The sequence below is a fragment of the Delphinapterus leucas genome, chromosome 16 (genome assembly GCF_059928025.1).
Source record: "Delphinapterus leucas isolate spDelLeu-1000000601 "Yukka" chromosome 16, BTC_Dleu_Yukka2, whole genome shotgun sequence".
Lineage (NCBI taxonomy): Eukaryota > Metazoa > Chordata > Mammalia > Artiodactyla > Monodontidae > Delphinapterus > Delphinapterus leucas.
The window spans coordinates 29,204,768-29,221,080 of record NC_143144.1 but is presented as its reverse complement, the minus strand read 5'-3'; the positions used below and the strand labels follow the sequence as shown (position 1 = coordinate 29,221,080).

At 39.1% G+C, this 16,313-nt stretch overlaps 1 protein-coding gene across 5 annotated transcripts in view; it reads right to left on the bottom strand.

Annotated features, from left to right (window-relative positions):
* The window catches only part of KAT6B (lysine acetyltransferase 6B), a 185,526-nt gene that overhangs the window by 26,901 nt on the left and 142,312 nt on the right, over positions 1-16,313 (bottom strand). For all 5 annotated transcript variants that reach the window (XM_089897235.1, XM_022590928.3, XM_089897234.1 and 2 more), the window contains exon 13: positions 14,870-14,963. In XM_089897235.1, coding sequence (XP_089753361.1) covers positions 14,870-14,963 — 94 coding nt within the window. The remainder of the gene's footprint in view (positions 1-14,869; positions 14,964-16,313) is intronic.

Sequence of the window (16,313 nt, the reverse complement as noted above, 5' to 3'; positions counted from 1 at the left end):
ACAGCCCTTCATTTATGTTTCTCTAGGTTTAAGAGTGGAAGTGTAATTTACAGGTATGCTATTTTTCTAAAGGACTTGACTCAACACGTGAGAGGATATGATTCTAGTAAATTTCAGTACCTTTCCTTCACATAAAAATGATTCTGCAAAGTCTGACATAAAGGTGATACCAATACACCAAATACCCTCGTACTCATGTTTCGATCTCAAAGCAGAAAAGGTGAAAAACTACATCTTTTAAAAACATCACTAATATAATGCCACCAATAAATAAAAAAAAGTTTTCCAGTTCTAAGAGTTACAAAAATCTAAGCCCTAAAACACACCACAGGGCACAACCTCCTATTTTAAGACCACCACTTTCTTTAAAAAACAAACAACAAAAGCAAAAATAAAACACAGATACAAAAAACTACATTAAACAAATATACACAGCTTAATGGATTATTATAAGACAACCACCCTTATAACCATACTCAGGATCAAGAAATAGAAGTTTGCCAGCTATCCCCAGAAACCTCCCACCTGTCCCATCCCGTTCACCCCTCCTTTTTCCCTCATAAGTAACCACAATCATGACTAATAGTAATCCCTCGTGTTTCTTTATACTTTTATCACCAAAATGTCCCCAGGCACTACAGTATAATCTTGTCCATTAAAAAAAAAAAGAATAAGGAATGTCTTTTAAGTCTCTTTTAATCTATGAGTTCCCCCCTCCACTCCCTTGTTTTCCTTATAATTTATCTGCTGATGAACAGGGGCCATTTAACTAGTTTCCTAAATCTGGGATTTTCCTGATTGCATACATCCAATGCAGTTCAATTTGTTCCTTTTTCCTCTGTTTTCCTGCAAAATGGCAGCTGGATCCAGAGGCTTGATCAGACTTGAGTTCGATTCACTGGCAAAACTACAGATGATGGTATGTTCCTTGATCACGAAGCATATAAATTCTGTCCCCCTTTTTGCAATGTTTGCTGCTGCTCTTGTTCAATGTCTAGATCCATTAATTCACTGGCCAAACTGCAATATGTGATGTTTTAATTCTATCATTTCATTTCATTTATTAGCTGGAATACGTTTATAAAAAGATGCTTGCCTTCATTTACTATTTGGTTACCTAGTGGTATAGTTCATATAGGAAAGGCAGGTTAAATGCTTTATTTACCAGTTTGCAAGATAAGATACTAGTTCCCATCATCCTCTTTTGTTTTAAAATGTCATCATGAATGTGTGAGGTTATACATTTGATGAGTTTCAATTAGTTGCAATTGTTACATTTATTATTATATTTAATGTCTAGTGGGAGCCTCCTCAAGTTGAATCCTGAGTCATTTTGACAAGACCCTAATATAATTTTTGCCTCCTTGCTGTCTAGTATGAAACAAAGGAAAACTCCTTTTACAGAAAGAATTCTCTACATCATTTTATTATTTATTTATTTATTGGCTGCGTTGGGTCTTCGTTGCAGCGCGCGGGCTTCTCAACGCAGTGGCTTCTCATGTTGTGGAGCATGGGCTCCAGTAGTTGTGGCTCACGGGCTCTACAGTGCAGGCTCAGTAGTTGTGGCGCACGGGCTTGGTTGCTCCGTGGCATGTGTGATCTTTCCAGACAAGGGCTCGTGCCCCCTGCACTGGCAGGCGGATTATTAAACATTGCGCCACCAGGGAAGTCCCTCTACTTCATTTTAAATAATGGTTCAATTTGGCTCCCGAAAAGGACATATGCAAACATATTGGATATAGTGAGGTCTACTTATATTACATTTTCCTCAAGATTTCAGCAACACTTCTTTCAATACCTTCTGCTGTATTTTTTTCAATGTGGATAAATGCATAACTGAATTACTTTTAATCCACCCAACTGTTTTTAAGCAGTTTATAAACATTAATTTAAAACAATTTTGTTGAAAAAAGGAGCTCCTCCATGATGTTAATTCAAAGCAGGACTCAACATGAATAAGTATAAAACAAGGTTTTTATATTGGCAAACATGAAAATGTAGCACTAATATTAGAGCAGAAACACATTAAACACAAATCTATGGGGGAGAAAAAAAATCAGATTTCTTTCTTTCTTTTTTTTTTTTGGCTGCACCGCACATCTTGCAGGGTCTTAGTTCTCCAACCAGGGGTCGAACCAGGGCCCCCAGCACTGGAATAGCAGAGGGCTAACTCCTGGACCGCTAGGGAATTCCCCAGATTTCTAACTAGTATTTTCCTAACAGAATTCTAAACAAATGCAAGAAAATTGCTTTACCCAAAACAAATTGATATTAAAAAATTACTACCTTACAACCAGCTGAAATTATAAATATATTATTTAGAAATACCCTCATGAGAGGATGTTATCAAACTATTATCTTAGAAAATTCTACTTCAAACATACTACTACAAGCTGGAAAATATGTTTATGGGGAATATAGTTCCCTTGAAACCAAAACTAGGTATAGCACTAAGTTCTACCAATCAGAACAAAATCTTTCTTGCTCTTGGTTTAATAATGGAAAAATGCTTCCCTTGCATGTATCTTAACTGGGAAAATGGAAACGAGAGTTGGAAGCATTTCCTCCTCTGCACTGATGGAGCCCCCCACACATGGCATACATGGCGGGGTGAATCCTCGGTGTGTCTATCCACTTCCCTGTGGGCAAGAACTGGAGCATTTATCCTAATGGTCCCATCACCAAGGCCAACTCTGGCAGAGCATGTTGACTGACGGAAAGGACGAAGGGATCAATGAGTGGAAAATAAACAAAGACAGAGAGGAGATCTGAGATCGAGCACCAATTCTGTCATAAGCTGGCTGGGTGAATCTGGCAGGTGTTGTCAGTGACACAAAGAAGAGGATGAAGAGGACTGACTACATTTGGGGATTCATTTATTCACTCACTCCCTCAACAAACCTTTTGTGGGCTGGCCTCCTACGTGCGTGGCATTGTGCTTGTGGTTTGGAGTTTGGCAGTGAACACGTCCTAGCCCCCGTGATGGTGTTGCCAGGGTTCCCTTTACTCCTTTTTTTTGGCCTCGCTGCACGGCTTGTGGGATCTTAGTTCCTCAACCAGCGATTGAACCCGGGCCCTTGGCAGTGAGAGCATGGAGTCCTAACCACTGGACCGCCAGGGTATTCCCAGGGTTCCCTTTACTCTTGAAGGCTAGGTTTCCTCATACTAGTTATTGGAGTGGAATTTGCCCAGTAGTGGGTTTCAAAACGACTTGCTGAAAATGCCAGTCAATGTTAGAAATCTAAACAGACAAAAGATTTGTTAAAAAAAAAACCAAAACAAAACACCTGCATGCCAAAACTTGAAAAATTCTCAGCTCTGTAGGCAAAATGGTAGCTGCAGACCGTATGTTTCATATTTACAATGTTTTCATTGAAGCAATGAATACAAACTATTCTATAAGAGCTATTTATTTGCTCTTATTTATGACAAGCTTAGTTTAAAAAAAGATACATAAATAAATTGTTAGCTGCACTGCCTCATGCAACTCATTTCAATATATTCAGTAAAAGTCACCCTCTGAATAAATCACCGAGAGCTCAATTTTCAACCTTGATGTTATCTTTAGCATATTAAAATATAGTGCACTTCAGCCCAATGTAATAAAGCAGTCATGACAAAGGCTTCTAGTGCAACATATTATAATGAGAAAATAAGGAAAAACAGCCATTTTCCTTATTATATTATAAACTAGGAGCCTATTAAAATATATGTCATCATTATACGTGATTACACAGGTCAAAACATGTCTTCTAAAACCCAGCAGAAGTCTGAGGATACAGCTGCTGGTTCTATCCTCCAACAAGTGTCATGGTGGAGGCGGGGAAGCAGTTATTTTCTCAGAAAAGGCCATAAAGGACTCGAGCACCATTTCAAAAGCATAACTTATTATTCTTTAATGGTTGCCTTGCCTGTGCTCACCCGGGGAGGACAGCTGCTGGGAAAGCTCTGCAGAGAGAAGCCTTCTTGACAGTTTCCAAGGACTAAAGTTGGAATTCTTCTTCCAAAATAAACGCATGAAGAAACGAATTATCTGATAGAAGTAAGGAAAAGATAAGTGTCTCTTCGACCAACTGTGTGTAAATGTGAATTCTGTCACAGCTCTCATTTCTCTGCCCAAGGTTTATAGTAACTTAACGACAGCCTCCTTTCTGATGCAACTTATATGATCCTAAGATAGAGGCTGCCCTTGAACAAAAATACCAGACCTCAAAAGAAGGCAGGGCGTACCTGACATCATTTGGAAGTAAGCAAACCAAATTAATTTGGTTTGATTAATTATGTTCTAATAATATAAAATTCTTCTTCCTAAGAATCATGTGTGTGAAGAGAAAGTACATTAAGAAAGCTCTTCCAGAGGTAATTCATTTAACATTTATTCAATATATAATATTCAATATATAATAAGGACCTACTCAGTGCCAGGCTCTTCCAGGAGGTGAGATTACAGCTGAGAACAAAGACTCTACCTCCATCATGGGTAATAAACCATGAATATATAAGACATATGCAACTTTCTAAATGATTTTGCACTCACTCAGCCTAGAACATGTTTTTTATGGTCAATGCCATTGAAAAAAGAGAAAATTATTAAATAAAAATTGTATAAGTAGGTAAATACCACATGTCAAATGTACAGCTCTTTCATTCAGTTTGCTTAACTCCTCACAGGGGGTCAGAGTGTTTCAGTCATAGATCATGTACCTAAGACACACTGTCATGGTCTCTCAGAACACATCTTTGATGCTTGGCTTATGGGGCTCACAAATGGGGGAAAGTGAAATATTTACCCTGCAGCCTACCCAACAGAGAGTCGATGCCCCTAGGGAGTGCTGCATGACTTCTACCCCACCAGGGAGAAGACAGAATTCATACGCCTGCCAGGGTAAAAGGATAAGTCTGCTCAGGGTGAGGTGACTGGCACCAGAGCTATGAAGTTTAGCACCATCTCTGGCTACCTGGACTGGTTCCTGGTTCACTTGTTGGAAAGTGTAGCCCTAAGTCAACGACAATGGTGCAGAGATGCCCAGAGACCCTCGCTAGAGCATCGGGTGTCTCACCAGGGCCTGTCAGGCTAGGACCCAGTTCCTCTGGGCTCGCCCTGATGTACTCAACTTGCCCTCCGAGAGAAGCTAGTGACTCCTGTCCAGTCTTGGTTCTTTAGAATTTACGGTAAAATGTGGTACACTGGAACCCAACCAACCAAATTTCTAAATTAAAACTCCTATTTACTGGGCTTCCCTGGTGGCGCAGTGGTTCAGAGTCTGCCTGCCGATGCAGGGGACACGGGTGCGTGCCCCGGTCCGGGAAGATCCCACATGCCGCAGAGCGGCTAGACCCGTAAGCCATGGCCGCTGAGCCTGCGCGTCCGGAGCCTGTGCTCCGCAACGGGAGAGGCCACAACAGTGAGAGGCCCGCGTACCGCAAAAAAACAAACAAACAAACAAAAAACAAACCCTCCTACTTTCTATAGGAGATAGGCCAGTCAGGATCAAAAACTCGTTCCAAAAAAGCAATTTTCAGGTAGGATAAAATTACTCTAAATCTTTGCTTAATAGTATTCTTAAATTTTATTTAAATTGTGTTTTGAAAAAAAAGTTTGTAAGTGGTAGCTCTTTTAAAGTAATCTACTGAAGGCTGTTAAAACCGGAAGTTGCTAGCTGATAACCTGAGATACTGTGAAATGTATTCCTCTATTTAGATATATAATATAACATTTAAGCTAGTAGCTAGCATCTAAGATACAGGGGAAGAAGTTTCTCTTTGAGAGAGTTAATATGATTAGCCTCTCAACATCACACCCTTCTAGGCAGAGATGCAGGATGTGCCTTTCTAATTCTGCTTGATGGACCAAGAAGGGCAGAGAAGTAGGGAGAGCAGGAAAGCAGAGAGAAGATGCTTTCTCATCTAAGTGGTGCTTCCTCAAGAAACCAACCAAGGGTTATAAGGAGGCTAAAGGAAAGACAAGCTTAGGTCTGGACTCTCTGAAGTACCTAACGAAGAGATCTCTGTCATTAGAACCAGACCAGCGAAAGAATGACGGCGTGGAAAATTAACCCATTAATTGTCAGTGAGAGTGAAACTAGATATTAAATTGTACCCAGAAGCATCCTTCCATAAAAGTTTATTGTATTTCTTATTTTCCTTAAGTCCAGGTGTGTGTGTGCACACACACCATTCTTAAGAAATCGGAACAAGTACAAGGACACTGCTAACCACACTGCGGCGTGACCAAGTTCGTAACTTGTAGGCACAAAACTGGGTCATCTGCAGCCATCTTCTAGCAGCATGCACTAATGACAGACTCAGTTTGTAAACAGTATACATTCCCCATGAAAGCCAAAGTGAAACCTCTCAACATATAAGATCATAGAAAAGAACAGCAAAGGGGATTTCCTGAAATGAGTGCCTAACTCATTCCACCACTCCTAACTCCTCTAGAGTGAGTTCTGTGCCATTAAGTACAACCCTGACACATCGTACAGTATTTTAATATTGAATAAAGAAAGCCAAGAACTGAAGCTGCTTACAAACTTTTATGATTAGCCTACAAATAGACAGTCGTTTTTAAAATGACTGAAGGTAGAGGTAACTGACAATTTATGTAATTGACAAACTTGTCATCTGTATACCAGTCTCAAGAAAACTACAGATTTATGTTTGTAGACTCTTGGACCCAACTGTCATCTACCCTTTATAGCTCCCCTAAGAGAAAGTCAAGTCTGAAACAAAGAAGAAAAAGTTAATACAAGATTTAGAATTCTTATAATTCAAGTTAGTATGTTTGATTATTTTAAATTAGCAAAGAGTACTGAATTTCATCAAATGCCTTTTCTCAGTTTGTACTAAACAACCCATCTGGTTATCACTTTTTGTTTTCTCTTTGATTTTATCCATCAGTGCTCCCCTCTCCTCTTTCCGCCAATGCTCCAGTCTCTCTAGCTTAAAAACAAAAACAACCTACAGCCCTTGACAGTCGAGCTTTTTGAATCTACTTCTTTAAATTCCACTTATACACAGTCCTCCAAAGTATACTTTTTACACCTTATCTTAACCTTCTTCTCTGGGGCACTGAACAGTGGCTGGGGAGTGACCTTAGACAAGTTTCTTAGTGTCTCTGTGACCTGCAAAGAGATATGATAACAGTAACCAACCTCCTAGGGTCTTTGCAAGGTTTAAGCGAGTTAATGTGTGTGATTTGGGTGACAGTGCCTGACACATAGTAAGTGCTCTAGAAATGTCAGCTATGATTATAAGTACCATTGTTGTTGAAATACTGACCTCTTTTGGCTTCCCTGACACCATTTTTTCTCTTGATCCTCTTCCTACTTCTGGACGCTTTACAATTTTCTTGATGACTTCATCCTCTATTAGCCCCCGGAATGTTGGAACTCCAAGAACGCCATCCTCAGCCCTGTTTCCCTACACTCTCCCTGGGTTGTCCTCATTCACACCTATGGTTTCAACCACTATGGCATGCCCACGATTCCCTGTAGGCTCCCCCTACTGCATACCCTTACTGAACTCTGAACTCCATGGGAAGCTGCACATGGATGCCTAAAATCACAGCAAAGGCAACGTGGCCAAAGCTGCACTCACTACCTTTCCAAGCTCAGTTCATTCACTTATTCAAATAGTATTTACTGAGCACCACTAGGTGCCTGGCAGAGTTCTACCTGCTGCAGAGCGAACAGGAAAACACCTGCCTCATTTCCACACATCCTCATTGCCACTGCCCTACATCAGGCCTTCCCTGACTCTTGCTTCTTAATTTGCTTTTTAGTTACAACAAAAGGTATAAGGAAATTAAAATTGCCTGTAATTCTAATTCTAGAGTTAATATGGAAGTGTATTTCCTTTCTTTCTGTCCATATACTATTTACATAATCGAGAACATATTATATATACAATTTTGAAAGCCACTTATTTATCATAAGTATTTTCTTATTTTATTAAAAATTCTTCAAAACATAATTCTCAATGGCTAATAATATTCCATTATATGAATGTACCGTTCTCAGGGGAATGGTTCTCTCTTACCTTTGAATACTGAAGTTATTCTGTTTTTGTTTTTGTTTTTTTTTCTATTGTCAGTAGTTTCCTCACCCATACAATGAGGTTAAAATAAAAGCACACATCTCAACAGCTGATGTGAGGACAGAATGAGTCAGGACTCCTAGGACAGTGACTGGCACATATTAGACACTCAGTAAATGTCAGCAATGTTGCTGCCCCCAATGATTTTCCTTTTCTGCACATTCTGTGCTCATGTCCTCTGCTCATTTTTCCATTAGGGTTTATGTTTCAACACTATCAAACCTTTACTTTTATATTCATTTAAATACTATAGATATCAAAACTTTGCCTGGTATATTTGTTGTAAACATCTTTCCCATTATGTTTACTTTTAAATATTAATACTTTTTCCTCCACAGAAGTTTTACACTTTTATACAGTGAAGTTTATGTATTTTTTGTGTGACTTCTTTCATTCTTTTAATGCTTAGGATGTCCTTGACCATCTAAAGATTAGATAAATAATTAGATATCCTTTCTTCTACATTTTTCTTTTTTAAAAAATTATTTATTTGGTTAGTTAGTTTTAAAATTTTTTGGCTGTGAGGCATGTGGGATCACAGTTCCCCGACCAGGGATCGAACCTGCACCTCCTGCATTGGAAGCGCAGAGTCTTAACTGCTGGACCGCCAGGGAAGTCCCCTCTTCTTCTTTTTTAATGTCTTTATTTTTTATTTTTGTTAATCCCTAAGTCTTTAATCTACTTGGAGTTTCTTTTGTTGTTATCCAAACATCTAACATGTTTCCTTACATGGCCACGCTTTTGAATATGCTGTTTCCCTCAGCCTGGAATGTTTTCACTTTAACTTCTCATGCCATGAGCTCTCAATATCTACTGTAGAAATACACTGCCCAGCAATTGATGGCTTGTCACACCCGGCAAGAGCTATGTCTTCTTCATGTTTGTTGCTGGTATATAGCAGAGTGTAGACTAAGGTGCCCCAATCAACAAATGTTAAATGAGAAGGTAAGAAATGAATCTTCTCATCCTTCTCCATTATCCAGTTTAGAATCTGATAAATGCATTTACACAAACACACAAGTGCGTGCTGATGCCAGCCTCTTTCACCATGACCTGGCACAATGTCCTGCAACCTACTGCTGAATCAGCTGCTTTCCCTGGGTCTCTCCCAGGTCAGTCAAGGAGCATGGATTTTGTATCCTGCTCCCCAGGCAGGGTTTGGGCTCTGCAGGCTTGAGTAAAAGCTTGTTATCTGCTGGGCAATGGCCCAGCCAAGCAGAGTCCTAAAAAACTGAAAGTATATATAACAGACTCTCACCGCTCTGTAAGAATGTATCAGTCAAAATCTGCCCAAGCTACTTACTACAGCACTTTTAAAATTGTGACATGTTGGAAACAACCTATATGTCTATACCTAGGAGACTAGGGGAATACAGTACATACGTCCACACACTGGAGAACTATGCAGCTGTAGAAGAAAATAAGAAGATCTCTATGAAGTGGCATGGAGTGATTTCCAGGATATATTCTTAAGCGGAAAAAAGCAAAACATAAAAGACCGTCTATAGTATGCTACCTTTTGTGTAAGAAAGGAGGAGAAATTAGAAGACACACATCTATTTTCTCATTTGTACCAAAAGAAACACAGGAAGGATAAACTAGATACTAATAAGATTGGCGACCTGCAGGAAAGAGTCAGGAATGGGACTGGGGGAGGGAGGGGAGGAGGGGAATGGCACTTGTCTGAGTATACCTTCTAATATAGTTTCAACTTTGAAAATCATGTTAATGTTTTATAGTCTTAAAAAAAAAAAAACAAGGATAGAGAAAAACTAAAGTGGATAACAAACAGAAACAAATAAGCCTAACTGTATTTGAAATGAATAATATAACCTCCCTGAAGGGGGAAAAATTAAAAAGAACTAACCTCACTAACATTTGGAAACAGTACTTTAACTAAAAGTACACTCAGGGTAAAGTCAAAAAGCGCTACATACAAAAACTGACCTCTGGTTAGGAGGTTTGTTTTACACAGTGGTATGAGCTAGCAATTCTAAAACTACTTAATGTGTATTCTAGGACTGAGCCCATAAATAAATATATTGTGGGTAATGGAAGTCAGGTTTCTCACTATCGGAGAAGAGAGTTACAAATGCAGAAATATGGAAGGATAGACTAAAACCTTGCAGTGGTGTTGATCTGGAATGCTAAGGAAGTGGCTGAAGGATCAGACATGTCAGAAGGACACAGGAGCCAGCTTGAAGCAGTTCCCACTGAATAAATCTGGGGCAATGTAACATCAAAATACACAATGGCAGCAACAGGTTATAATCCAAAGAATACAATAAAAATCCATGAGTAGTCCATAATTATATAAATTAAAGACTAATGAAATAAATGAAGTAATTATTTAACTAAAAAATTAATAAAGGAAGCTCTTCCCTACAGCAAATGTCAACAAATAAGTAGAATATACAATGGGATTTAAAAAATCACCATTTGGCAGTTACCAAAGTAATAACTATTTTAGCTAAGAATCATAAATAAATGCTAAAAGTAGTAGGTAAAAACTGGATGAGAAACAGGATATTTACACAATCCCGAAGTATCTTCTTACCAGATATTTACTGATTACAAAGGGAAAAATGTTATTTTACAATGAAGAAACCTGAAAGGCACCACCTCAAGCCAGTGATGGGACAAATAAATGATCATGTAATCCTGATAAGAGGCACTGAAGAGGACCCAGCAGCACTTCTGTGGTATTCCTGCCAAAAAAATCGAGAACTTGAATATGACCATGAGAAAACATCAGACAAGCCCAAACTGAGGGACACTGTACAAAATAAATGGCCTGTACACTTCAAAAATGTCAAGGTAACAACAAAACAAAACAAAAAAAATGACTAAGGTATTATTCCAGATTACTCAAGAGACATAACTCAACATGAGATCTTGGACTGGGGAAAAAACATTTCCCCCCCCGGAAAAGGGCATTAGTTGAAAACTGGCAAAATTTGAACAAGGTAGAGAGATTAGATAATAGTGCTGAATTAACATTAACTTCTTGGTTTTGATAATTTGTGGTTACATGTGAAAGCATCTTTGTTTTTAGAGCAACACTCTGAAATAGTAAGGGTAAAGGTGCTACAGGTCTGCAATTTACTCTCAAATGATTCCGAAAAAGAAATACATCTCAATATGATAGAGGGGGATGGGGAGGGAGTGGGAGGGAAATAAAAGCAAAAAGCAGATGTGATTAAATGTCAATATCTGGGGAACTGAGGTAGAGAGTCATATGGGAATTCTTGGTGCCATTTTTATAACTTTTCTCTAAGTCTGAAATTATTTCAAAATTAAAGGAAAAATAGTAAGCTGGATAAGGCATTGCTGGGCAGCTCTGGCAGCAGGGGCAGGGCATGGCCTGGCAGGGAACACGCGGCTGTCCCAGGATCCAGCAACACCCTGGGAGGAAAAGCAGCTACTTGCCTTGTCCTGGGCGGCTGGGAAGCAGGAATCACAAAAGTTTCGTGGAGCGGGGGCTTCTCTGAAGTTTTGACATGCCTGGTGGGGATGGAGAATGGTGTGTGTGTGTGTGTGTGTGTGTGTGTGTGTGTGTTTTTAGAAAGAGACGGGGAGGACTTTAAAATTTTCTGACTGAGGGAGAGAGGGAATCTCAGAAACCAGGAGAGAAAAGGAGATGGAGTATCAGCTTCAACCCATGACAAGTCACTCCTTCCTCTAGCCACTTAAGTTTTGGGCAGAGTTACAAAACCCCTGAGTTGGTTTATGAGCAGATTGGGAGTTGGTGCCCTTTAGTCACTCCGGCAAAGCTCTGCAGATGACCTCCTGGGAAGCCCTGCTCAGACACATCCCAGACAAGCTGTCCTAGGAAGTCACAGACAACAACATTATTCCAAGGACAGCATTTGGTCCTGGGATGACCATTCCACCTCTTGACTGTCCTGGAGAGCAGTGTTCAAAGCTTTGGATTCACAGTTCTTTATATACACACAACACATCATTTTTCGCTCATGTCTGTGATCCAGTGGGCCAATGGGCAGCTGGGCAGAGAACAGCTTTCCTTCTGTCGGTATCTTGTTTTGGCTTCCTGAACCAGCAGTACTTATAGACAAAATAAAGATTTCCTGCCTTACAACTTTCTTTGAATTACTGAAAATACCTCCCCGACCAAAAGACCCTCAGGCTCATGTACAAACAGAAATAAAATAAATCTAACGGTTAAAAGGTTCCTTTAAAAAACAGAGCAGATTTTAGAAAACCTGTAACCCCAGTTATCTGTTTTTCCCTGAGTTCTGAAATGTAAGGTTGACAAGGATTATGCGAGGTCATGGGGTTTATCTCCTACTTCTGCAAAAGACTGGATCTAATCATCATAGAAAGATATTTATCTACTATTATTTTAAGTAACTCCAAAGAAGGAGATGCTATCAATTTTTTCAGCAGCCTACTCTATCTTCTTTAAAACCTGTGTAGCCAAGGAATTATTTTTTCGCTTTAAATTGAATTTCTGTTGGGTTTACACCAGTCCCCATTTTCTCTGAGTGCTATAAAATTCTTCCCCTGGTCTTCTCTTCTCTGAAGAAATAGCACCAATTCCCTTTCAACTTCATTCAAATCATTCATCATATTCCTTAACCCTCTCCAGTGCAGGATGATACCAAGGGTATATGAAAGAGAAAATCTAAAATGACACCTGTAGCACTGCATTGCCTGGATGCACCCTAATGGATGGCATTTATCATGATGGCTCTGAGCCATCCAGATAGGTTCCACTGTGTTCTCTAGTTCATGTTTTAAAAAAACAGAGTAGACTCTAATACAGTTTTCATTTGAAGGGAATGTCTTTGTTCCTGGGTTGTTATTTTATGCATTAAGGCCTCAGTACCAGATCACACTGTACAAGTCAGACGCTACTGTATTTAGAGGCTTGCATTTTTACCTGGTAAGTACCAGTCCCTTTTAAATTTTAGGTGGAAAATTATCGTGGGCAGTGACCATATCACTTAGGAGATTCAATACAACTTAACAAAAATGCATCTAATGCAGATTATTGAGTGCACTGTCCACCTGAATACAAAAAAGGTATCCAAGGAGTTGACAGTAAGTTGGAAGTATGACACTTAGATCAAATAATTACCACAAAAGAATGAATTGAGTCTAAGTGCTATACTGCAGAGATACGGAGCAAAGAAGAGAATGGGATGAAACTCCAGGAGGTGGGATCAAAAAGAAGAGGCTCCTGAGCTAGCTCTTTAACAATGGGTAGGATTTTGAACAGACAGAGGCTGGAGAAGGAAGAAGTGGTCATTTCAGGAAGGGGCTGCACAAAGAATGGAAGTATGGGAAACTGCTCAGAATATTTGAGCAAATGGAGATTAATATATGAAATAATACATGAAAAAGCCTAAAACATAGGCTGGAACTAGCTGTTGGAAGATCTTGAATATTGAGCTAAGAAGTTTGCCTTACTCTGTAAGCATGCAGATACTATCCAAAGTTTAAGGCTCGAATGGCTGCTATGCATACCAGAAATTATAGTATTTAGGAACAACTTGTGAACAGTGGCCCCAAAAATCTCCAAAACAACACAATTGGATTTGCCCTTAGAACTCATTACAACTAGGACTGTAAAGTAAAAATGGTAAACTTCTGGTAAGATGGCCCTCCATGGGATGACTAGATCAAGAAAGAAGAGTAAGACTAGGGTAACGAATTAAATAACTAGAAATGCCATCTGAAAATGTAAAAATAATCAATAAAGATACTTCAAAAAAGAATATCCTTCAATGTCAATAAATTATACAAATCCGTCCAAAGCTGCTATATGGTTATATTTTACACCCAAACTTTAACATTTCAACATCTAATAATATAGATTTAGACTCAACATGTTACTTCATGGTTTTCCTTGAGGACATTGACATTTTGCTTTTGCATCTGATGTACCTTATGAAGGTTACATCATCTGCTATATTTTCCTTCTTTCAGTTCAAAATCTGGTAATGAAGAAGCACACAGTTCTTAGCAACAGATTTTTACAAGTGATTATTATCACGGGATACCCTGCCTTCGTGTTATCTGGATACTTTGAATCCATTCTCGAAATGCAGCCTTAATACTACATTAATACATCCAGTATAATATAAACAGGGAGAAAAAACTACCAATTTTTAAAAAACAGTATCCTATGCGTACTTTAAAATAGTATTCCGATTTTCACTGAGGAGACTCAGAAGATACAAATGTGTATAAAAAAATATTTCTTGGGCAACCTCTAGATACGAACACTGTAATAATTTCTGTAATAGAAAAGGGAAATTAACAAAACAAGATGTTTATTTCTACCAGACAGCCAAGAAGGATAGGCTACCTAAAGAATTGTTTTTCTGAAGATAAAGATCCCTTTCCTGCTCTGTACTGCACAAGATTATAGGCAAAATTTTAGAAAGCTGAAAATCCTTTTAAATAACAATTCCTTTGGCTTTAATCACAAATAATTGCCTCTTTTGGTGCTAATGAGCATGAGCCCCACAGAATGGAATGTAATTCTGCCGGTTCATTCAGGGTAATGGCTTTGTGAGCTGGTGACACTGCCGAGAGATCGAGTCTCAATTTCCTAGAGTACAATAGTGAGCAGCAGTACATTTTTCACTTGAGGAAGATTTTCTAACCTATGTAAATATAAGTAGTAAACCCGTTATCTATTGATAAAAACAACAAAGTAGGTTAAATAAAGTTTTATGTGCTACTCTCCTTTAACAGCCATCAGCTCCCTGGATCATGAAAGTAAATAAAGTACTTCACTTACTGAAATCAATGAGAAACCGTCCAAATCCTTGCCTCTGGTGCTGGGGCATAATCATTATGCAGGAGACGTTATACTTCTGCTGGCAAAGCTTTTCCTGAGGGAAGGAGAGACAGATCAAGTATGTCAGAGCACTGCTGAAGTGGGCAATTCCCTGCACCTGCCATCATCCTTGTAACACGGTCCACTAAGGTGAGCCAATGTGTTAGGTCAGGATCAAGCAGAATAATCCTACCGTCCTAATCAATCAAACTATCAGCTAACAACAAACTACCCACTCCAGGCATGCCTCTCAATTACATTCTATTCTTGAATGTCAGTACCATGAAATACGAATAAAGAATCCAAGGAAATGTGAGTCAAATGAAACAGAACACAGACAGTATGGAAGAAATGTCTTCCGTGCTCAAACAACCTGGGAGATGGGGATTAAAAAAAAAAAAACATCCAGAGAGTCACCCAGCGGGGTCAGTTAGGAATATTTTGCAAAAGGCCCCAGTGAAACTAAAATACTGTATGTGTGGGTAGACTTACACAAATACATTTCTCCTATGAGTAAATAAAGTAAAAAGCTGGAGAAATAATTAATCTGCATTTCAAAGTAGGACAACAAGACAAAAATGACAACAGCAACAAGAAATCCCCAAGCCTCCAAACCAAAGTGGAGGCCAAAATATTACCAACAGTCTGAAACCAGGAGGAAGACTGGAAAGAATATGGTGGGAAATGGTTCTTATAGTTCAGGAAAAATTTGCAATTTTCATGGGATATGGCATCAGAGCAGCAATATTTTCTTCAGGGTACATAGAAGCCGCCAAAACCTACATAGGGGAGATCTGGAAAAGGCTTTTGAGGTTGTGAATGCTCTGGCCAAATATAAACCACAAATTAGATTGACCACAAATGGTACTAACCACACCAAAGAATTACTTAGGAACACCCAGATCTTTAATGAACCTATTTGAAAGATCACAGGAAATGGTTGTAGAAAAAAACCCTACAGGGCAGAATTAAAGATTCCTTTGTGAAAAAGATGTGCTCCTGACTTTTGCACATTTGTAGCTGTCTGTGGAGTCTCCAAGAAATGAGGAGAAAGAAATGATGTGTGTCAATTTTCCTAAGAAACTGGATTGTCCATCACTGGCTGTGCACATCTGCGGCAAAGATTCAAATAGTTAGTCTACTTTGCAAAGTCAGACAAATGGGTCACAAATCTAAAAAGAGATGTACTCTGGGTTTAAGGATTCATCCTTGATGCCGGTCTTTTCTTTGTCCCAAACTATTCTTACCTGTATACGATTTTTGGAAATCCCACCCAAGAGTTGTCCTTCCCCCACCCCAGCCCCTGCCCCCTGCCCTTTAACACATTACTACAGCTAAACTCTAATCTATGGATAAAATAACTCCTCCTCCTTTCCTTCCTGTTTTGAGTCATCTATTATGTGCT